Here is a 23,588-nt window from a genome sequence, read left to right on the forward strand (position 1 = left end):
CAGTTTCAAACCATAAACCGAGCTGAACTTCAGTTAGTTTTATTTTTGAACATCCCTAATTAGAAGGACGTTCAAAATATTTTCCTTTCTTTTATAATTTTTGGAAAACAAAATAATAATTCTTTTTAGTAACACATGAAATAAAAATGAAGTCGGCCGGCAACTTGCATTATAATCCACTAAATGTTGCAACCATACGCGTTCAATTGGAAAAAAGCAAGGAAACTACTACGTGTAGAATATGCAAAAGAATATTAAAGAAACGTTTGACGAAGACTATAAAGTATGAAACAATGACTATTCGTTCTTTCTCTCCACTCTTATCTTCTTATCTACATTCTTCTCATTTAACATCTTCACTGTAAACAATGGCTGAAGCTCCTGTTATTGCCCTCCTCCAAGTCATCTTTGAGAAGTTATCCAATGAAGCCTTGAAGAAATATGTTCGACCTCACGGAATTCACTCCGAGCTGAATGAACTGGAGATCACGGTGTCCCATATCCAAGCTCTGCTCAATGATGCTTCTCACAAGGAAATAACTGATGAGTCTGTTGGACTTTGGTTGAACAGTCTCCAACATTTGGCTTATGATATTGACGACGTACTCGACGATGTGGCTACTGAAGCTATCCATCATGAGCTTGCCCAGGAAGACTCAGGAGTAATCACTGGCAAGGTAAGAAAGCTCATCCCATCATGCTGCACAAACTTCTCACTAAGCCATAGATTGCATGGAAAGTTAGATAGCATTACCACTAGGTTACAACATCTAGAAAAACAGAAGGCTGATCTAGGTTTGATTGTGAAAGATGAAAAACAGAAAGATCTTAATAAAGGAAACGAAACATCTTTGCTAGAATCTGATGTTGTTGGACGAGAAGGAGAGAAAGAGAAATTGCTGAACAAGTTGTTGCGGGATGATCTGTCTAAGGAGAACTTTAGCGTCTTACCCATAGTCGGTATGGGCGGGGTTGGTAAGACCACTCTAGCTAGAGTTTTGTATAATGATACACAGGTGAAGGATCACTTTGAACTTATGGCATGGGTTTGTGTTTCGGATGATTTTGATATTTTTAAGATAAGCAATACCATCTTTCAATCTATCACAAGAGAAAACAAGAAATTTGAAGATTTAAATCAGCTTCAACTTGCTCTTACCGAGAAACTTAAAGACAAGCGATTTCTATTAGTACTTGATGATGTGTGGACCGAGAACTATGACAATTGGGAAAACCTAGTGCGCCCATTTCATTTGGGGGCTCCTGGAAGCAAGATAATCATGACAACTCGTAAGGAGAAATTGCTCAAAAAGCTAGGTTTTGATCATCTAGACCATCTCGAAAACTTGTCGGGTAAAGATGCTTTGTCTTTATTTGCTTTACATGCATTGGGTGTAAATAACTTTGATTCACACCCAACACTTAAACCGAAGGGTGAAGGTATTGTGGAAAAGTGTGGCGGGTTAGCTTTGGCTTTAAAGGCAATTGGAAGACTACTGCGGACAAGAACCGATGAAGAAAAATGGGATGACATTTTGAATAGTAAGATGTGGGATTCACAAAATGGTGGTAATCTTTGCGAAGATTGGAAGGTTATTGTACCCGCCCTTAGGCTTAGCTACCATGATCTTTCTGCAGATTTGAAACGCTTGTTTGCATATTGCTCCTTGTTTCCTAAAGACTACTTGTTTAAGATGGAGGACTTGGTTCTATTGTGGATGGCAGAGGGGTTTTTGAACCACTCAAATACAAGCAAGTCACAAGAACGCTTGGGTCGTGAATGTTTTGAAGAGTTGTTATCACGGTCATTTTTTCAACCAGCACCTAATAAGGAATCACGGTTTGTGATGCATGATCTTATGAACGACTTGGCCACATATGTTGCTGGAGAATATTTTTTAAGGTTTGACATGCATATGGATATGGAAGAGAAAGCTTTGGCAAAGTACCGTCATATGTCATTTCTTCCTTTTCCTGAGAGGTATGTAGTTTACCAAAAGCTTGAGGCGTTTAAAAAAGCTAGAAGTTTGAGAACATTTTTAATAGTGACTCCAATGGATGAAAGTTGGAATCAGTTTTACTTATCGAGAAAGATATTGATTGACTTACTTCCTGGGATGCCACTATTAAGGGTTCTTTCTTTGAGATGGTGTTACATAAGTGAGGTACCAGACTTCATTGGTAGTTTAAAGCACTTGAGGTATCTAAATTTATCTCATACTGAAATCAAAGAGTTGCCGGAAGCTGTTGGCAATCTATATAATCTGCAAACATTGATCGTTTTTTGTTGTGAGAAATTGACAAAGTTGCCTAATAGCTTCTCGAAGCTAAAAAAGTTGCGGCATTTTGACATGAGGGGGACTTCAATTTCGAAGAAGTTACCATTAGGGATTGGTGAATTGAAAAGCCTACACACTCTCACCAATATCATAATTGGAAGAAATAATGGATTTGCAATAACCGAACTTAAAGGATTGAAGAATATCCAAGGGGAAATTTCCATTGAGGGGTTGCATAAAGTGCAAAGCTCAATGCAGGCACGAGATGCAAACTTATCTCTAAAAAGGCTTACTAAGTTAGAGCTTAAGTGGGATGATGGTTCTCGAGGGGGGGCACTTGAAAAGGAGGTTCTCAATGAGCTGAAGCCTAATAGTGATTGGTTGGAAAATCTTAAAATTTTTTCATATGGAGGAAGGGAGTTTCCAAAATGGGTTGGGGACCCCTGTTTTAATAAGTTGGTTCATGTGTCCATACATGACTGTAGAACATGTATGTAGGTCCCTATCCGGTGGATGACGAACCTCAAACCTTGTTATACAAACCTACTAGCTAGTGCGGAATCCAAGCTAGCAAGCAAACCGAGTTAATAGCAAGTAGAGAAACAAACACACAAGTTCACCGATTAACACAAGTTGTATTAATGCAATGAGGGTTCGGTTACAAGCTCAATGTTTACAGAAATGTTCTATAAACTCTCTAAGTGTGTGTATGTGAGTTCTGGACAGAATGCTCTCAAAGCTCTCTATCTCTCGGGTGTGTGGAATGGCAGAACTCTATCTCTCACATACACTGCATGGGTATATATATACCCAGCCCATGATGCCAGATCGAAGGATTCGACAGATGGTCCGAAGGATCATCTGTCGACAACAACAAACTCGAATGATCAGCATTGACCTCGAAGGATCATCCTTCGAGGTCTAATGGTCGAACCATGGTCGAACCATGGTCGAACCATATCTTTCGAGTACCTCGAAGGATCTAGTATCCTTCGAGTCTATCCTTCGATCAGAACATCTTTCACTATCTTTCGACTGTTGACTAAGTCAAACCAGGAGGACGGTTGACTTGGTCAACTTACAGGACTGATATGGACATTGTTAATATATAGACCGAATACAGACAAAGTACAGACACAAGTGCACCAACAAACTCCCCCTTGGCTGTAGCTTTGTCTTTATCTTCTATCGTTGTAGACTCGTCTCGAACTTCGACGGTCTTTGGTCTTCGAGTTCCCAAAACTCTGATGTCCTTTCATGTCTTCAATGTCGGAGGATCTTCAAAGTCTTCACGTCTTGAAAGTAGAGAGTGTACCAACAAACTTCCCGTATCATGTAGGAAGTGTGTAGACAAACTCCCCCTTAATATAAGCTCCCCCTTGAGTTATGCTCGTGAACAACTTTATCTTTATGAAGTGAGATCCTTGAGGTGTTGACGATGGCCTGCGGCAACTCGATCATCTTCATCACTTGAGCGCCTTCACGTTGTGTCTTCATTCCAAAGCTTTGTCATCGACCATGTTCTCCTAGCCTTTAGAATCTGCACATGCAAGAAATCTAAACGCGTAATGAGAACAACTGCTTAGAATATAGTTAATCGTAAACAAATGACACACGTTTGACCATGTCACTATCAAACACCGTCCGACAGTTTGAAAGTTTTAATAAAATTTATCAATTTTAATTTTTAACTTTCAAAACATGCAAATTTCGACCGTTTATGAAGATTTAGTCATTTCGGTTTTCATTCAGGTTTTAGGTAACGAAGACTTGAGCTCCAACATCGTACGATCGAAAATAAAGCAGAAATAAAATCTTTTTGGTATTTTTGTATTTTGCAAATGTAAAGACTGAAAGCAGTAAATAAATATATACAAACTTCTTTTTGCGAGTTTCGAGGGTAAGAGAATCATATCAGTGTACGGTCAAGCCAAAACACTCTTGTTGTTCTATTAGTTAACATTAAGATAAACATCCTATAACAATTATCGGTATTGTTGTCCACTTAAGCTCAACTTATCAGATGTAATCATGTTTAGAGGATACGTTAAGGTATGATTTATACTTACCGACCGGTGTTCATCCACATCACGACACATTCCCGTATCAAGGTATGCACGAGGGTTCATCTTACCGGTGAGTATACCGATTATCATCTGTTTGACCGTATATGATGTGAGATTCTCACTTATTTTGATTTGAAAACAAGCCCTATGTGATAGAATCACTTATTTATGAGGAACTTGATTTTCGTATGCATGAGGGCACAGGTGCAAGTCCGTGAACAGGTCAGTACTTCCGTACAGCAGAGAGACGAACTTGACACCCGGATTAATGTGATATTTTATCACTTATTTGATTTGGACATGTGATTGTTTATCACTTATTGAGGTCGAATGTAGTATGCAATATGTACACGTATGTATAGTATCATGGAAGATCTAGACTTGCGTCCCCGTTATTTTTCGGTAAAAGATACAACCATGATACCCAGATGATAAGCAGCATAAAGACCGAATATCTCAGAACCTCGGCAATCTATCAAACGAAATTTCGGTACTAAGACCATATGCCAATGAATGGTTCCCACCTGATCTTCAGTCGATTAAGATTTATATCACCCTGCACACTTTAAAATGATTGTGAGCCTACCGATACATCTTATATAGAGCTGCTTATCGTTTTTCATTTAAGGTTTAAAGAGGTTTGGATAGACCACTGATGTACTATCATTTTCTCTTTTGCTCGCCAGGAAACTCATTTTTGTTTTTCTATTGTTTTTGTGTTTTTGAAATTTTTCAATGTTTTTGGATTTTCATATTTTCGGATTTACTCCCCCTAAAATCAACAAACTAAGATAAATTTAAAAACACATAAAGATATTTACAAAAATGATTTTCCGATGTTGGTTTTACTCTTGCTTGACCTTAATGCCGTTTACCAATAATAAGAAGTCAAATCTAGATTTGTCAAAAGCTTTGGTAAATAAGTCGGCACGTTGGTCATCGGTGTGGACCTTAACAACATCGATTAGCCTTTTCTCAAAGCAATCACGTATGAAGTGATATTTGATTTCGATGTGTTTGGTCTTTGAATGCTGCACAGGATTTCTAGTGATATCTAAAGCAGCAGAATTATCAACGTATATAGGAGTAGTTAGGAATTCAAAACCGTAGTCCCGCATTTGTTGCTGGATCCAAAGAACTTGGGAGCAACAACTTGAGGCAGCAATGTATTCAGCTTCGCATGTTGAGGTAGCAACACATGTCTGCTTCTTGCACTGCCATGTAACCAGGCGATTTCCTAAAAACTGACATCCAGCCGTTGTGGATTTGCCGTCGATTTTACATCCACCGAAATCAGAATCACTGAATGCTACCAATTCAAAGTTATTATCCCTAGGGTACCACAGACCAGTGTCAGGGTACGCCTTCAAATAACGAAAAATCCTTTTAACAGCTGCAAGATGGGAGGCCTTTGGATTAACTTGATATCTGGCAAGAAGACACGTTGGATACATTATGTCTGGCCTTGATGCTGTGAGGTACATGAGAGATCCGATCATAGCGCGATAGATTGAAGGGCTAACAGCTTCTCCCTTCAAGTCTGGAGTAATTCCGTGATTAGTTGGCAATGGGGTACCAATGGGCGTTGCATCAGACATCTGAAACCGGTTCAAGATGTCACCAACATATTTAGTCTGATGGATGAATATCCCAGACTCTGTTTGTTGTACTTGAAGGCCCAAGAAGAAGGTCATTTCCCCCATAGCACTCATCTCGAATTTCTCCTGCATAATCCGCTCGAAATTCCTACACAAAGCATCATTAGTAGAACCAAAAATAATATCATCAACGTATACCTGTACCAGAAGCAGATCTCCATCTTGTTCTTTGATGAAAAGAGTGCAGTCGATAAGACCTCTACGAAAACCATTCTCCAGCAGATAGTGAGATAAGGTTGCGTACCAAGCTCGCGGTGCTTGATGAAGACCATAAAGAGCTTTGTTGAGCAACCAAACCCGATCGGGATGGATAGGATCTTCAAAACCTGGAGGCTGTTCGACGTACACCTCTTCTTCAACCACACCATGCAAGAATGCACTTTTCACGTCCATTTGATAGACCTTGAATCCTTTGAAGGATGCATAGGCTAGAAAGATTCGAATTGCTTCGAGACGTGCAACAGGTGCATAGACTTCGTTGTAGTCGATCCCTTCAATCTGACGAAAACCTTGAACGACTAAACGAGCTTTGTTTCGGATAACAACTCCACGGTCATCCTTTTTGCATTTGAAGACCCAACGGGTACCAATCTTCTTGTATCCAGCAGGTTTCTCTACTAGTTTCCAGACACCCAGCTTCTGGAATTGTTGCAGCTCTTCCTGCATTGCTTCAACCCAAGCATTATCCTTCAAGGCATCTTTCCACGTTCTTGGTTCTTCCTGTGAGACATAACACGCGAAAGACCAATCGTTTTGTTGCCCGGATTCTCGAATAGCTGCATACAAGCCTGCATTGTTGTTGTTTCGCAACATGTTTCTTGTCTGAACGCCACTTTGCACATTTCCAATGATGTTTTGTTGAGGATGGGTATTATGAATCCTTGTTTCTGGATTTTCTGGAACTGGAACATTTATACCCAGGTTGTTGAGATTAAGATCAACAACCAATTCAAGACCCGGAATTGACGAAGAGGATGATGCAGTAGCCTCAGCTGTTCTACGGGCATCCACTGGAGGAGTACCCTCTGAAGTACCATGAACTGCTGTTGTTGGGACTTCTTGATCTGCATCCACAAATTCATCATCCTCTGAAGATTCGTTCAATTCGTTTGCATCATGAAAATCCTCATTGTTGAGAGTATTATTGTTCACCGAAGAAGATGGTTCTTGATTAACAAGAATTGGACGAATCACCGGTGAAACTGTTGCATTGTCACTCTCGAAAAACATCCTAGCCGCAGCATTATCTTCAACGGCTTCAACATTGATCGAATTAAAGAAATCATCGTACTCAAACATCCAAGGTTGACCCGGATTTTTGACTGGCAAGGTGTGCCGTTGTACTCTGACCTCAGACCATTCCTCAACCCTTTTTGTCTCTAGATTCCAGACTCGTAAGTTAGGGGTGGCATACCCAAGAAAGTATCCATCAATTGCTTTTGCCCCGAACTTTCCATTAGGATCGATGATTGTGCAAGGAGCTCCAAACGGTTCTAGATAAGACAAATCTGGTTTCCGTTTTTGAAGAAGCTCAAAGCAGGTCTTGTTGTGTCTTTTGACTGTAAGGACTCGGTTCAAAGTATAGCATGCAGAGGCCACAGCTTCAGTCCAGAATGGAATGGGCAACTGTGACTCTACCAACATTGTCCTAGCAGTCTCGATCAATGTGCGGTTCTTACGTTCAGCGACACCATTCTGTTGAGGAGTATAAGCAGCACTAAACTCATGAAGAATACCTTTTTCAGTGCAGAACTCCGTCATGGAATGATTTTTGAATTCAGTACCATTGTCGCTACGTATCCGCCTAACCTTTAACTTATACAAATTCTCAATCTGAATGATCAAGTTTTTGATGATGCCAAAGGTTTCACTCTTGTGTGCCATGAATGCAACCCAGGAAAATCTTGAATAATCATCAGTTATCACGAGACAGTATTGGTCACCCCGAATACTCTTGTGCTTGACAGGACCGAATAAATCCATGTGCAAACGTTCAAGAGGAACTGCCACCGTGTTGATTTTCTTTGTAGGGTGCTTCTTCTTTGTTTGCTTTCCTTTCTGGCACGAAACACAGACGTCTTGAAGATGGAAATTTTTGAGAGGAACGCCATTCACCAATTCATTTGAAACCAAATGATTCATTTTGCGTAGGTGAATGTGTCCCATACGTCTATGCCAAGAGATGGTGTCTTTTTCTGTGGCTTTTGAAACGAAACAAGTTGCTTGTGCAGACGTTGTAATAGCTTGGCTCATGTCAAGGACGTACAAGTCATTTATCCTTGGAGCCGACAAGAGAATCCATTCTTTCGGAATTTTGAAGCCGGGTTTCAGCACATAACATCCATTAGCATCAAAGTGTACTGAGAACTGCTTGTCACAGATTTGAGAAACACTAAGAAGATTGTGATCAAGTTGTTGCACAAAATTGATCTTGTCAAAGCTGACAATCCCGTTGGATATCATCCCTTCACCCGTAATGTACCCACCTTTATCTCCAGCAAAAGCAACATAACCTCCCCTAATAGATTTAACGTCGTAGAGAAGCTTCATGTCGCCCGTCATGTGCCTGGATGCCCCACTATCAACAATCCAGTGACTACTGATAGTTCCTCCTGAAGCACCCTGCACATGAACTCAAAAGAGTTAGTTGGAGATGGGGACCCAAGCCATTGTGGTCTTGGGTCTTCCATTTTCATCAATGACAATAACCTCTTGTCTTTGATGGTTGGTGAGTTGTGATGTTCCCCCTGTTTTAGTAACCGATTTCGGTCTCCAAGTCTGTTTTGTTTTACCAGTGTCTTTCTTGTTTGAAGTTTTTAACTTTTCTGGTTTTACAGAAACAGATTGTTTTTTAGTCACATCGGTTTTAATTGCCTTCTCAACCTTTTTGACCTGCTGGCGCTTCTGTTTCTTTTCCCTTTCTTTTACAAGTTTGGGATCTTGCTTTGTGGAAACAGATGGCTTACGGTCAGTTTTATCACGGGGATCATCAACCTTTTCTTTCATTTTATGAAGATATGGGCAATTTCGAATTATATGCCCAATGGTTCCACATTCGAAACATGTTCTTCGTTCTACAAACCCCGAAGAATCATGTGTTCGTTTAGCCGATGATGTTGAACTTTGTGAACCCGAGGTACTAGGCTTTGAACTACTTTGTTCATTTCTTTTCAAAATTGTAACCTTTTTGACAAAATCCAAGTTAGATTGATTTTCAAACTTTTCCATTTTGTCGGTTCCCGTCGACTTCACAAAGTTAACATTTTTCTTGTTTTTCTTCTGATTCGGCTTCTTTTGAGTTTGAGCCGTTGATTTTCCTTTGGTCTCGGTGTGATTTTGCTGTTTTGGCACAGTTGGTAATTTCTTGTTGCCAAATTGTTTTCGAACTTCAGCTTTTGGAACAGGAGGACACTGTGTAACTGTAACATGTGGTCCTGATTTTCCCAAAAACTTACTTGTCGAATTTTCAAAGACTTTGCAGATTAAGGATTGATTAACATTCTTAATGGGAAAATCTTGTCTGAGTAAATTTTATCATCACCAACTAGAGTGTACAGCAAATTCACACTCTCCGGCTCTTCTGCAGATGTGGACTCAGTTGCAACAGTCTTAGCAGGTTGAACAGGGGGATCACATAGAATGTGATTCTCAAGAGGTATGTCCTCATTTTTGACAAACGCATCAGACTTTGCTGGGGTAGTATCATCAGATTCATCATCAGAAGAATCAACATCCTCAATCACAACTGGAGGATCTTGATTCTGTTCAGCACTTACAAATGTATCTGCTGACACATCTGAATCTGATGATACTTCCTTTTGGTATCCGATTCCTGCAGCAAACTCCTTCACATCTAGAGGTACAGACGGCTCAAAATGAGTTCTGTACTCTTCATCTGGCATGGCATCATAATTATGTCTCACTGGTGGTGGACACTTCTGATAGCCTATGCACGTGACATCCCTTTTTGCTTTCTGAACTTCAATGATGTGATCCAGCACATAACTAGAGCTCAAATAGCTGTCTAGCTTAAGTTGGATCGCATCACTTTCTGTTTTCACACAAGCCATCTCTTTTTGCATATCCTCAAGACGAGATATATACAAATTTATATCAGTTTGTTTTCTTGAAACCATTTTAGTCAATTCAGATTTATCTTTCTTTAAAGTTTCAATCGTTGACTTAAAATCTTTTTCATGGTTTGCATAAAACATGTTGGCTTCTGTGCATTTTGCAAGATCCACAGTCAACTTCTGATTGTGGATGAATGTCACATCATATTTCTCTTGCAAAGCTTCATGCTCGCTTTGCAAGTCACACCATTCAGCATTTAAGGAACTATGTTTGTCTTGCAAGTCAAACAAACTAGCTTGTAAAGCATCATGTTTGGCTTGCAACTCAGACATGTTTCCTTCTAATTCTGCACACCTAGCAAGCAATCTATCACACTCATCACAGTTTATAGCAGTGGGTTCATCGACACATACCTGACTTGATGAACTGTCGACATTAGCCATAAAGGCTGAATGGAGAGAAGACGAGGTATAAGCAGCTTGATCCACCAGAATAGATCTTCTTTGAGTTTCAGCTGCAGCTTCTTCCAAGAGTTCATCAATATCTGCATCGATTGCTGCAGTTGATGTCTCACCCACATGATCATCACTAGAACTGGATGATTCTTCATCAGTGCTCCTGCTATACCCTAAGGAGTCTTCATCTTCAGATGATTCACCACCACTGGCAGAAGATTCTCCACCACTGGTGTGAACTAGCTCCTTCACAACCTGAGCAAAGCATGCTGCTCTATCGGGAGCATCACCACCCAACTGGATTGACCAGTCACAACCTTCATCTACTTGAACTGCAAGTGCTCGGTTGGTTTGGTTATTTGCAGGCACCAATGAACGCTCAGTGTTTCTGTTCTGATTCTGCTGGTTGCCTTGGTTTCTGAAGGGATTTTGATTCCCGTGCTGTGCTGGCTTTGTACATTCCCTTTTAAAGTGGCCCCGTTCTCCACAGTTGAAGCATTTAACAGCTTGCTTATCGAATCCATACTTGGTGTCTCGCTTACTTTCCAAGCTGGTTCTGCCAGTACTTTCCATCCAATCCTTTGCTCTTCTCACAGCACTCGCAAAGGCCCACTTGATATCCATCAAGTCCATCTCTTCCTTATCAATCTGCCTGTAATCTTCTTGTGTCAGATTAATGTTTCCAATCTGACCTTCTATCAATCCACAGTACGCGCTTACTACAGTGTTAAGTAGCTCCATATGTTCCTTAGCTACTTCTACACTGACTTTAGAAAAACTTGAAGTATCAAGCTGTACTGTATTTGGCTTTGATTGTTGACCTGCAGCAGATGATGTTCCTCCATAACACGCATATTGAGGTTGTTGAGCAGGAGGAGGAGGAGGTGGTTGTATTGGATTTCCATACAGATCTGTGGTTGGAGGCGGCTTTACAGGAACTTGCACTGGATTCCCATACACATCCGTGCTTGTGACAAACGCCGTTTGAAGTGGAGCATGTGAACCGGCTTTTGCAGATGAAGAATTTGAGGTGCCATAATACATTTCTGGATTCTGTGGCACTGCAACTCTCTTTGCCTTCAACGTTTCTTCCTGATCCTTGTTTTCCAGAAGCTGCACGAAATCGTTGATATTTGTAGTTTTCAACGTTCCGTTGTACTTCAAGATTTCCAGGAAGTTATTCCATTGAGGAGGCAATGCATCGGCAAACTTCTTTACCACCTCTGTTGGAGTCGTTGTGACTTCAAAGTTTGTCAGCTCAGTAAGTAGGTGATAAAAACGGCTTGTCATATCTCCCAAGGACTCCTTATCCATACATGTGAAGCCATCGAATTCTTTCTTCAGTAAATCCCGTCGTAGTTGACGTGTGGCTTCATTACCTACTCCCCGTGTCTTCAATGCATCCCACAGCTTTTTCGTAGTCTTGAAACTGACGAACTGATGATATATATCCTTGCTCAGTGCTTGAGTAAGAATAGCGTATGCTTTCTTTTCTAAGTCATACGTCTTCTTTTGATCATCAGGAAGATCGGCAAATGTAGCTGTCGAAGAAGCAGCAACCTCGATAGTTTGATCGAATTCCGTAGTGAACCGCAACCATAACTCTGTATTTTGACCAAGAATATATGTATGGAAACGATCAACCCATCCCGGATATTCATTAAGATGCATCAACTTTGGAGGCCTGTTTAAACTCCCAGTTTCACTTTCGCTTAGTAGAAGACTTTGAATACTCGGAGTTTGATTTGAAACAAACGCCCATTGACCAGCTGGATTGGCATTTGTTTGTGAGGATGTAGATACCGGAGATTCGGCCCATGATGGAGATTGACTGGTGTTCATGTACTTTCCACTATCTGGAGCTGGATTTCCCCACCAACTCGGATTCATCTTTGACAAGAAAAATAAATTCTATGTCCAAGTCACGAGCGATGATGAGCACCCGAAAGATCACACACAGTCGAAGGACCCTAATCCGAAAGATCTGGTCGAAGGATCTGAAATCACAGAAATTTGTTAACAATAAACTGACCACACTCGAAAGATCAAATCTTGTTCGAAGGATCAACAGTGCTCGAAAGATCACTGTTGTATCTCGAACAATGATTTCGAAAGATTCGAAAGATTCAGGAGCTCGAAGGATTCCCTTTTGAAAGATCCTTATCTTTCGAGCTTATTCCTTATCTTTCGAACTACAGATCTCGAAAGATTCACCAATCGAAGGATCCTTATCTTTCGGACACTGATCTTTCGGACACTGATCTTTCGGACAGATTCCTTTCTCGAAGGATATGAACCAGACTTCGAAGGATGGGTCGAAGGATAACAATCTTTCGAGCCTTCCTTGATCGATAGATGTCGAAGGATAGTCTTTCGATGTCGAAGGATATCTTTCGATAGGTTCTGACACACACTGACTGATGTGATAGGTTGGTGAAAAAGGTGATGGGTTGGTGAAGTACTTTCGGCAGAAAGGTATGTTCTGCACACGGATTTCACCAACTTTTTGACTTTCGAAAATAGTGTCCAAAAATGGCAAACCTTATCCACCAAGTCTGGTCACCGGAAACACACCGGAAGTTGGCCGGAAAATACAAAGTTTCTTAAAAACCAGTTTTCAAGTTACCCAACCCCACTTTAAACACTCCCGGTTAGTTTAGACACGTTTTTACACAAAGAAGATGCAAGAGACCAAGTAAAAACAGGTGCAAAACCAAGTGTTTCAACACACCAAAACTTGTAAAAACCCGGTTTTAAACAAGGTAAAGAGCCAAGCTCTGATACCACTTGTAGGTCCCTATCCGGTGGATGACGAACCTCAAACCTTGTTATACAAACCTACTAGCTAGTGCGGAATCCAAGCTAGCAAGCAAACCGAGTTAATAGCAAGTAGAGAAACAAACACACAAGTTCACCGATTAACACAAGTTGTATTAATGCAATGAGGGTTCGGTTACAAGCTCAATGTTTACAGAAATGTTCTATAAACTCTCTAAGTGTGTGTATGTGAGTTCTGGACAGAATGCTCTCAAAGCTCTCTATCTCTCGGGTGTGTGGAATGGCAGAACTCTATCTCTCACATACACTGCATGGGTATATATATACCCAGCCCATGATGCCAGATCGAAGGATTCGACAGATGGTCCGAAGGATCATCTGTCGACAACAACAAACTCGAATGATCAGCATTGACCTCGAAGGATCATCCTTCGAGGTCTAATGGTCGAACCATGGTCGAACCATATCTTTCGAGTACCTCGAAGGATCTAGTATCCTTCGAGTCTATCCTTCGATCAGAACATCTTTCACTATCTTTCGACTGTTGACTAAGTCAAACCAGGAGGACGGTTGACTTGGTCAACTTACAGGACTGATATGGACATTGTTAATATATAGACCGAATACAGACAAAGTACAGACACAAGTGCACCAACAAACTCGAATGATCAGCATTGACCTCGAAGGATCATCCTTCGAGGTCTAATGGTCGAACCATGGTCGAACCATGGTCGAACCATATCTTTCGAGTACCTCGAAGGATCTAGTATCCTTCGAGTCTATCCTTCGATCAGAACATCTTTCACTATCTTTCGACTGTTGACTAAGTCAAACCAGGAGGACGGTTGACTTGGTCAACTTACAGGACTGATATGGACATTGTTAATATATAGACCGAATACAGACAAAGTACAGACACAAGTGCACCAACAATGTACATCTCTACCACAACTTGGGCTGCTACCTTCACTTAAGGAGTTGTTTATTCAAGGTATGGATGAGGTTGAAGTCATCGGTTCGGAGTTGACAGGGACTACTGAAGTTTCCTTCCCTTCACTTGAACTTCTAAGGTTTGTATCTATGCCAATATGGGAGGTATGGTCAACCAACAACGTGGTAGTGTTTCCATGCCTTCAAGAGATTCATATAGAAAAGTGTCCCAAATTGATTGACGTCTCACTGGAAGCAGTACCTTCATTAAGGGTTTTACAAATAGATAGATGTGGTGACGGTGTGTTGAGAAGTCTTGTTCGGGGAGCTTCATCAATCACCATTTTAAAAATAAGTTATATTTCAGGCCTTACTTATGAGGTGTGGAGAGGTGTTATAAACTATCTTAGGGCAGTGGAAGAAGTAAGAATCTATGGGTGTCATGAAATAAGATACTTTTGGGAATCAGAAGTAGAGGCAAGTAAAGTTTTGGTGAATTTAAAGAAGTTGAATTTAGGTAATTGTTCAAATTTGGTGAGTTTAGGAGAGAAAGAGGAAGATAATTTTGGCAGCAACCACCCATCATCTCTTAGAATTTTGGAGATATCATATTGTAACAGCATGGAGAATTGCCATTGTCCAAATAGCATTGAGAATTTGCGTATATCTGGGTGTAGTTCGCTTACATGTGTCTCCTTCCCAACAACAACAGGAGGAGGGCAGAATCTTAAGAACCTTGATATACAAAATTGTGACAAGCTAATGGAAAATATAAATAACACAAGCATGCCTATGCTTGAAACTTTATTGATTTTGAATTGGACAAATCTGAAATCAGTTGTTCATTTGAGTAACTTCCTTCACCTAACCAACTTGTATATACTTCATTGTCCGAGTATTGAATCATTTCCTGACCTTCAACTATCGAACCTCACCAATTTGAAGATAGAAGACTGTCAAAAGATGGAGTCATTTCCTGACCTCAGAGTATCGAATCTCACCTCGTTAAGCGTAAAAAATTGTCCAATACTTGATGTTTCCTTTCCTCATGGGAACTGGCCTCCCAAATTGGTTTTTCTTCGCATGGGGGGGTTGAAAAAGCCTATCACGGAGTGGGGCCCTCAGAATTATCCAACTTCGCTTGTTAACCTACAGTTATATGGCGAACATGTGAGTGATTTTAGTCAGTTGTCCAACCTTCTTCCTTCGTCTCTTACTCGACTTTACATAAAAGAATTTGATAAACTGGAATCACTTTCAATTGGACTCCATCACCTCACATCCCTTGAACGTCTCTACATTTACGAATGCCCAAAGATGAAACATCTACCGAAAACGTTGTTGCCTTCACTTTTGGGTTTATTCATTGGTAGATGCCGAAATCTGAAAGGAAGGTGTAATGGAAGAGGCTCCCACTACTGGCCCCTCATCTCTCATATCCCCTGCATCGACATACACTAGAGGTACTTGTTTATTAAATATCGTTTTACATGTTTTAGTTTTGATTGCCTCTATATTCTTTCATTCAAACAACAGATGTTACATGTTACAAGATAAGTTATTTATTCATAAAATATGTGATTTATTAAATACCATTTTGATCTCCATCTCCTCTTCAAATAAATTACCTTTAAAGTTATTTATTCATAAAATATGTGATTTATTAAATACCATTTACAAAATAACAGTGCTGTTGTTACGAGAAGTCGGATCACAATTGCAACATTTTGTTTATGTTAACAACTGAATCAACTAATTTTGCAGCTGCCGAATATTCGTTGATGTGGACAACCGAGTACAGTGGAAGGTATCAAGCAACAAATTTTCATCAAATGGATTCAGGCTAAAGAATGGTTAACCTTTAAATAGGGGTAAGTCTGGCAGACTTACAAACAATTTTTTTAACTTTATTAATAATTAAAGTTTTAATTACAATTGATAAAACGAGGGAATTTCAAGAATTGTCATTTATCTTTATACCCATTTTCATGCGCTGTCCTTTATGTTTTCATATCATTCACGTTTTGTCCTTTAGGCCTAACCCAGTTAGTTTTTTCAGTTAAATTATGGCATATGCTTTGCACATGAGGGCATTTTTGTTAAGTCAAAGTTAAGTTCAACGGTAGATTTACAGCTCAAAGCTTCTGCAACCTTTGAATTGACAAAAATGCCCTCATGTGCAAAGCACATGATCGAATTTAATTGAAAAAACTAACTGGGTTAAGCCTAAAGGACAAAACGTGTACGATATGAAAACATAAAGGACAAAACTCGTTAATTTTAAACATAAAGGACAGCGCCTGAAAATTGGTATAAAAATGAAAGACAATCCTTAACTATATTGTAGAAACAGTCTTAATTGACTACAAAATTTGTTAATATATATTTCGTGTATAAATTGATAATTAGAAAGAGTGGTTTTCTCTTACATTCTTGTTAATCTAAACTTGGAAAACAATGGGTTTGACCACTAATGTCAAAGTGTATTGTTTTCATCAACACATTCATGCATCTTTATGTGGCTTGTAAAAAAAATCCTTGTTTTATTATATCAGCAATTCATGGACTTGGTGAACACAAAGTTCTCGGTTATTATAGTTACTCGTTTGGGCTTTCGGGCTGTTGTGGGACGCAGGATTTCTTAAAGAAACATGGGGTAGCTGTTATGACTCTCCACAAGTTGTTTGAATTTGTTGTTGACCAGTCTATCAATGAGGATTCTGTGGACAGTCATTTGCAGGAGGTACATTATAGTTATTGTTATCACCATTATGTATTATTGGTTTACATTTTAATGAGTTATTTTACATTATTAAGCAACTATAAAAATTCAGATTCAAAAGAAAGTTTTGGGCCGGGGAGATGAGATTTCTGCAGAGGATGATATAGCAGATGTTGTTTTCATTCAGGTGTGCAATTTGGAGTAATGTTGTATTGCTTACGGGTCAAATAAGTAAAATAAAAGATTCTTAAGTTATAAAGGGAACGGGTCAAATGGTTAAAAAGTAATCTTTTGCATACTCATGTGCTTGCTACCTCTTAAGTTGCTTTTATTGAAAAAAGTGAATTACTTAATCAAAAACAGTTTTTGTTGCATTCATGTAATATATTAACTAATGATGAATTCAGGTGAAAAGTGTTTGTCAGTTAAACTGGCTTGATGATGATGAATCTTCTTCAGATAATGAGAAACCGACGTGTTGGATAAAAAGGGGCGAGAGAAGTGAACAAAGAGAAAGGCCCGGTTTGTTTGCATCTGAATGTCAATGAGAGCCAACCTCTGATTCGGTCAGAGGTTTTGGTGTTTGGTTCGACATCTGAATGGCATCTGAATGAGGATTTCAAGCTCTTAACCATTCAGATTTGTGGTGTAGCTGAACCATTCAGAGGATTTCAAGCTCTTATTCGGTCAGAGGCTCTGATTCACCAAACAGGGCCAAAGTAAAAGAAGAGAAAAGAGAAGCCCCAAAGACTAAACACTACAAGAAACAGGAGCAATAGGGGCGACAACTGTGGTCACTATTGATGGCCAAAATTGTCGCTAAATGCAATAGGGGCTACATGTCCAGCCGCTATTAACCCAAAATCGTCGCTACTGCTCCGTTGTCGCTACTATTTTCGTCGCTAAAGGCCTTTTTCTCAATAGCAACAACTTTTAGTGTACAATAAAAGCTAATCCATTGGATCTATTTCAGTTTGACGGCCAGATTTAATAACTCAATGTACTCACGGATCCTGGTCCCAGGTCGCCGCTAAAGGGCTCTGTCGCCCCTAAAAGTGTCGCCTCTAGTGCTCAAGTTTCTTGTAGCCGAAAGCCAAGAAGAAGAAAAAGAAGTTGGTGGAAGCTAAGTAATATAATGGACATGTGGAACAATTTGAAAAATAGTCACCGTTCAACTCAAAAATCGTGTTTTACAACTGTTCCAGAATTATATATAGCCTATATGATCCCAGTCCCACCATATGCTCAATGATCAAAGTTAATCAAGCAAAAGTTTAGAAAAAATATGTTATAGTAATAGTATGATAAACTTGAAAAGAAGAAGATGTACTCTCAAAGAATATTTTATTTTTATGTTTTCTACTAAATGATTTAATGGTACGGTTGACTTCTGTTACCCTTGGTCAAATGTGGTTTTGAATAATTGTGTTAATTCCAAGTCTGTGGTTATTTAGATTTAATCTAGTTTAATTTATAAGCATAAACTTTATGTTTTTTTTTATGTTGAAGTACTGTTTTTTTGAACTGTAATTTAAAAGTTACTCATTGTTATAGTTGATGTGAAAGACATTTTTTGTTCAAAACGAATTCTTGTTTCTTATTCATTATATATCTTTTATCTAAATAAGATTCTCTTCATAGAAAAGAAATTTCTTTTACATATATGTTTCTGTTTCTATGTAGTTTTCAAATTGGTTAAAATTGTTGTTATTTAAATTTTTCGCTTTCTTAAACAAAATGTCACAAAATACTTTTATTAAATACCAAGTGAAATGACTGTAAACGTAAATTGACTTATATATGTGTGTGTGTGTCGTCTCTATTTTTCAAAGGGGTTGTTAGAGTATTTATCAAGTTGAAACTACGCGATTAAGGTATGGACTCTAAACAACTTATATGTACGGATTTTGGTTTTGGATACCTCGCAGTCGGGAATTTGAATTCGTTATTGTGTGCCACTGAATAGTATATGGTATTGATTGTATAAAAAATATATTTATTGCATTATTGATATCACCAAAAGGTGACCATCAATATCCCTGAAAGGTGACCACTATTATCATCAAAAGGTGGCCATTGAAACCACTAATATCACTGAAAGGTGACCAGTGTCATTGAAACAATTTTTATCACCAAAAGGTGACCACTAAACTACTAATCACCGAAGATGACTACTGAATATGCTACTGGATGTATGTGATTGCGGCGCACAGATGATGTGACGCCTGAAAAACTGAATGTGACTAACCCCACTATATGTGATCGCAACACACAGATCATGTGACGCACTGAAAAACTGGATGTGACTAACCCCACTGTATGTGATTACGACGCACAGAACATGTGACGTGCCAAAAAACTGAACATGAATAACCATATGTGTTATTCGTATATTGTTTGATATAGTGGATATTGTTTAGGAATTGTTTATTGTATAGTTGTTGTCCCACTGACTAATTTTACTCAGGCGTGCATACATCTTTTATGTATGTTAGGTTACGGGTATTCGAGAAGACTTAGAAGTGGGTTCAAGGGATTCAAGATCAAAGACTTTTTTTTCTTAAAAGAAATTAATGATGTATTGTATTTTTTAATTTCGAAAAATATAACGTTTTATCATAAATGGAATGTAGTTTTGATTTCTAATTACTGTACAAGTGACACGTCAATCCTAGCACGGGCGGGGTGTTACACACAATGTTCAAGAGTTGAAAACAAGAAAAAAGACAAAGTCAGACGGCTCATGGTTAATACCATCGACCTTTGCATCGACAGTCGGACTATCTGATTCTGTTTTCTTGTTTCTTGAGCTTTTACTATAAATATAAGCCACCCTCGACCTTTTCACTTACCTTTTTTGCTCTAATCTTTCTAAAAAATGAATCTTTCTAATTCCTTTTAGATTTACACTTTAAATCCAAGAGAGAGATTCAAGATTAAGATTAAAAGCAAAAAAGAAGAGTTGGTCCATAACTAAATACTTACTCATTCTTGTGTATGAGCTTTGTATTGTAAGTTTGTTTAGTGTTGTGGTGAGACATTAGAAAGGGGCATCACTAAGTTTGTTTACTGAGAAATATTGGTGACGTAAAAGGTTATCACCTCCTTTAGAAGAGTGGGACGCTTGTACAAGGCGATCACTAACTTTTCTTAGTGGGATGATTGTTTGACGAGTATCCTACGGAATTAGGGAGACGACTAGAGGAGAATTCCTCAATCGGGTGATCGGGGAAGGACGTAGAGGGATTAGTTAACATCTCTCGAACTTCTATAAATCCTTTTTGTCGTTCCTTTCCCTTTCCCTGACTCTCTAAAGACTTGCATTTCTTATTGTTTACTTTTTACAAAAACATTGTTGGGTTATTGACAAGTGTTTAATAAAGTAAAACAAGTGTTTACCAATTTTTTTAAGAAAACAAACTCAACTCCCCCCCCCCCCCCCCCGTCCTTTCTAGTTTTCTGCATTAACTACCAATAAACCCTACTAGATCCATCATATCCAGGGCCTTCAGAAACCCCCTTCCCCCCGCAATGAAATAAAAATATAAAAGCAAAGGAAACTAAACGCATGATAACCAACACATTGACATCGCAAATTTATAGGACGAGAGGGAGGCACGGTGCTCTCACTGACCCTTCGGCTTCCCACGCCAAACTTTCTAGTGATAGCTAAGCTTCTATTTGTATATTTGGATATATGATATTCTATCTATTATGTTAAGTTGTCTCACTTATATAACTATCTATTCCGTTTAGTGGTATCAAGGTGTGTAGTAAGGTATTCCTCTCCATCAGGACGAGGGCTCAAGTCATATATTGGACAAGGGTTTAAATTTTAGGAGTGGTATTAAATTGCCACGAAAAAAACTGTGTAGATAAAATAATACATATAAACAATAAGACATAACACATTAAAAATAAAAAATAATAATTAAGTTCAAATATTTTTTTTCATTGTTTAAAGAAAACTGATATTGTTTTAATATTTTTTTTCCTCTTTTTTACATGTCACATGCCACATGTGTCCTCTAAAAATAGAGAAAGTAAAAGAAAGAGAAACTGGAAAAAAAGTAAAAATTCATTTTCTAAGAGTTTAGAGATTTAGACATGTATCCCGTCATCATGGTTCTCGATCATCGGATCATCAACGAACTCTTCCAAGTCATCAATGGCATTGTTCTAATCATCGATCGGTGCACATTCTACTTTATGGTGCAATCTCCAATCATAGGCTTGACATCCTCGTGAACAATAGTTTACCTTCCCGCAACCTGAACACTTTCTAAACTCATTTTTCCGGGTCTCTGGTCGCCCACACCTCTCATTGGAACACATTCTTAAACCCGGGCCCGGAATCCCGCCACTTCTCAAATTGAACCACTCAACCAAAAACCGGTTTGCTGGATGGGATCGTTCCTTCGGAACATTACTCCAGTACCTATTTAGTAACCGGAGGGATGAAATGGGTGGGCATGGGGATTCACGTTCATATGAGTCTGTTAGATCTGGTCTTTGTTGGTCGCTGTGAAACTCACACGCTATCGAAGGTGGTGACACGGATGAAAAAGGTGTAGCGTCGAAGGTACAAAGTATGGATGCAAGTTCACGCACATTGGCTTGGCGAATCAGATAACGACCTTCCTCGACCTTTTTCGGTACACCGTAACCGTCTTGAAGGCAATGCCCTAGCTCCCTGAGTGCATCGACGTGGCCGAGAAAAGCGGCTCTCTCACATAAAGCAACCCCTGCAGGGAGGTCCTTGTCATTCTTCATACCTCCACTGCCATTAAACTGAATCAAAGCGAGTGAATACAATGCCGGTGTGTGCAACTTAATCCCCGCCTTCGCCATTAACGACGCTCCACTTCCTCGATTTTGTAAACAGTAAAATAGGATCTACAAAAAAAACTAAAATATCAAAGAAAAATAAACCATGATATTCTACATAAATTTCAATCACAATCAGGGCTGGGCTTCAACCGAACTTGGATGGGCTCAGGCTCGACTGGTTTAAAAATTGAGCCGAGCCGAGCCGGCTCATTTTTTTAACGAGCTTGAAAGTTGGGCTTAAGCTCGGCTCGTCAAAAGCACGAGCCAGCTCGTGGCTCATCGAGCCGACTCGTTTGTTTAAAAAAGTTTATATTCTTTACACACGTTATGATATACATAAAACCAAAAAATAATAAATAAAACACTATTTAGGCTAACAGAATTGTAATTTTTTGGCAAACTATAAAACGAACAAGAAAATATTTTTTATACTTACGTTAATCTATATTTATTTAAATCTATATTTTTTAAATTAACATTACTAATTAAAACTGTAGCTTAACAATCTATTTCCTCCGATAAAAAAATAACTATATTACTAATTAAAGAGCATTGTTTAGATATATTAGAATATGTATACACACACGCACACACACATAATTTAGGGACTAATTTAAATGAGTCAAACAAGCGAGCCATGAACTGAACCTACCATAAGCCGAGCTTTTTGAAATTTTTTCAATCGAACTTTAAACGAGCCACGAGCTTTTTAAACAGACCTAGACTGTCCCCGACCCCCATGTTTTTTTGCTTCGTAGTGTAAATTTTACCAAAAACTTTGGGAAAAAATTATGTAGCATAAAATACTGGATTTTAAGATCCGCCGATAACTAAGTTCAAGTTTAACAATTCCAATAATAAATCAAATACAATACCATTCCCAAAATATAAAGCGCCTCTTTGTTGCCCGCGTGGATGCACAATTTCAAAAACCGATGAGCCTCATCACACCAGTTTTTAGCACTGACAGCAAGCGTTTCTGGACCAGCATTCGACAAAACCAGACGATTAACACCTAATGTGTTTAGTCTCTTGCATCTAACACCATAAAGTAATAACAAACTAAATCATAGTGTCCTTCAGTTCACAATAATCACAAATAAAACAACAAAAAAATCGTTTTGCGTACGTAAAAACAACCAAAACTTACGTAAGAAGAACAGTGACAAAATCAAGAGGAGAAGACGCGGTGGCAGCGAGCTTGCATAGGATAAATATAACAATTTCGTCAGGTAAAGAGTCAAATAGATCAGATCCTGATATTATTCTTGTTCTTCCTTCAGGCAGCTTCATCTTCTTCTAGATTATGGAATTCAGAACTCACCTAAATACAGGAAATATGAAACAGTTGATTCACTGGTTTGTAGCTGAAATAATATAATATGAATATTTAATGTTAAGAAAATAAATTGTGATGTTATAGCTTATGATGAGGAATATATAGAGAAAAGTAAGACAATGATCCCACGTAACATGATGGACTACAACTGTAATTGTATCGAAAGTGCACGTGAAATTACATTATATCGATATATTTATTCAAATTAATTTAAAAATCTATCTTATATAGTAAAACGGTGATGAGAAGTTATAAATGCATCAGATACTTGTTATTTACTTACCATAATCAGATAATCTCTGTATCAATAATCAAATCTAAATTCATTTTTATTATTAATATTAATTATTCATGCATTATGTTATTTACAATCTAAAATAAGAGTATTAAATGCAAAAGAAGTATTGGTATAAAACTAATTATATAAATTACAATAACTTAAATTTTTCTTCGATTG

At 38.6% G+C, this 23,588-nt stretch overlaps 3 protein-coding genes across 3 annotated transcripts; 2 read left to right on the top strand and 1 right to left on the bottom strand.

Annotated features, from left to right (window-relative positions):
* Positions 1-318: 318 nt before the first annotated feature.
* Positions 319-2,777, top strand: LOC110902369 (putative disease resistance RPP13-like protein 1). The gene has a single exon (XM_022149053.2). The coding sequence runs from the start codon at positions 369-371 to the stop codon at positions 2,775-2,777; it is 2,409 nt and encodes an 802-aa protein (XP_022004745.1). The 5' UTR covers positions 319-368.
* Positions 2,778-14,244: 11,467 nt separating this feature from the next.
* LOC110903572 (disease resistance protein TAO1) lies at positions 14,245-17,502 on the top strand. The gene is made up of 4 exons (XM_035981761.1): positions 14,245-15,410; positions 16,005-16,111; positions 16,796-17,149; positions 17,370-17,502. Exons 1-2 carry the CDS (start codon positions 14,304-14,306, stop codon positions 16,020-16,022), a joined length of 1,125 nt encoding a protein of 374 aa, XP_035837654.1. The 5' UTR covers positions 14,245-14,303; the 3' UTR covers positions 16,023-16,111; positions 16,796-17,149; positions 17,370-17,502.
* Positions 17,503-21,112: 3,610 nt separating this feature from the next.
* LOC110902371 (F-box protein At1g67340) lies at positions 21,113-23,085 on the bottom strand. The gene is made up of 3 exons (XM_022149054.2): positions 22,943-23,085; positions 22,668-22,830; positions 21,113-21,858 (listed from the first exon to the last, which is right to left on the bottom strand). The coding sequence occupies exons 1-3, from the start codon at positions 23,083-23,085 to the stop codon at positions 21,142-21,144; spliced, it is 1,023 nt and encodes a 340-aa protein (XP_022004746.1). The 3' UTR covers positions 21,113-21,141.
* Between the last annotated feature and the right edge of the window lie 503 nt (positions 23,086-23,588).

The sequence above is a fragment of the Helianthus annuus genome, chromosome 13 (genome assembly GCF_002127325.2).
Source record: "Helianthus annuus cultivar XRQ/B chromosome 13, HanXRQr2.0-SUNRISE, whole genome shotgun sequence".
Taxonomy (NCBI): domain Eukaryota; kingdom Viridiplantae; phylum Streptophyta; class Magnoliopsida; order Asterales; family Asteraceae; genus Helianthus; species Helianthus annuus.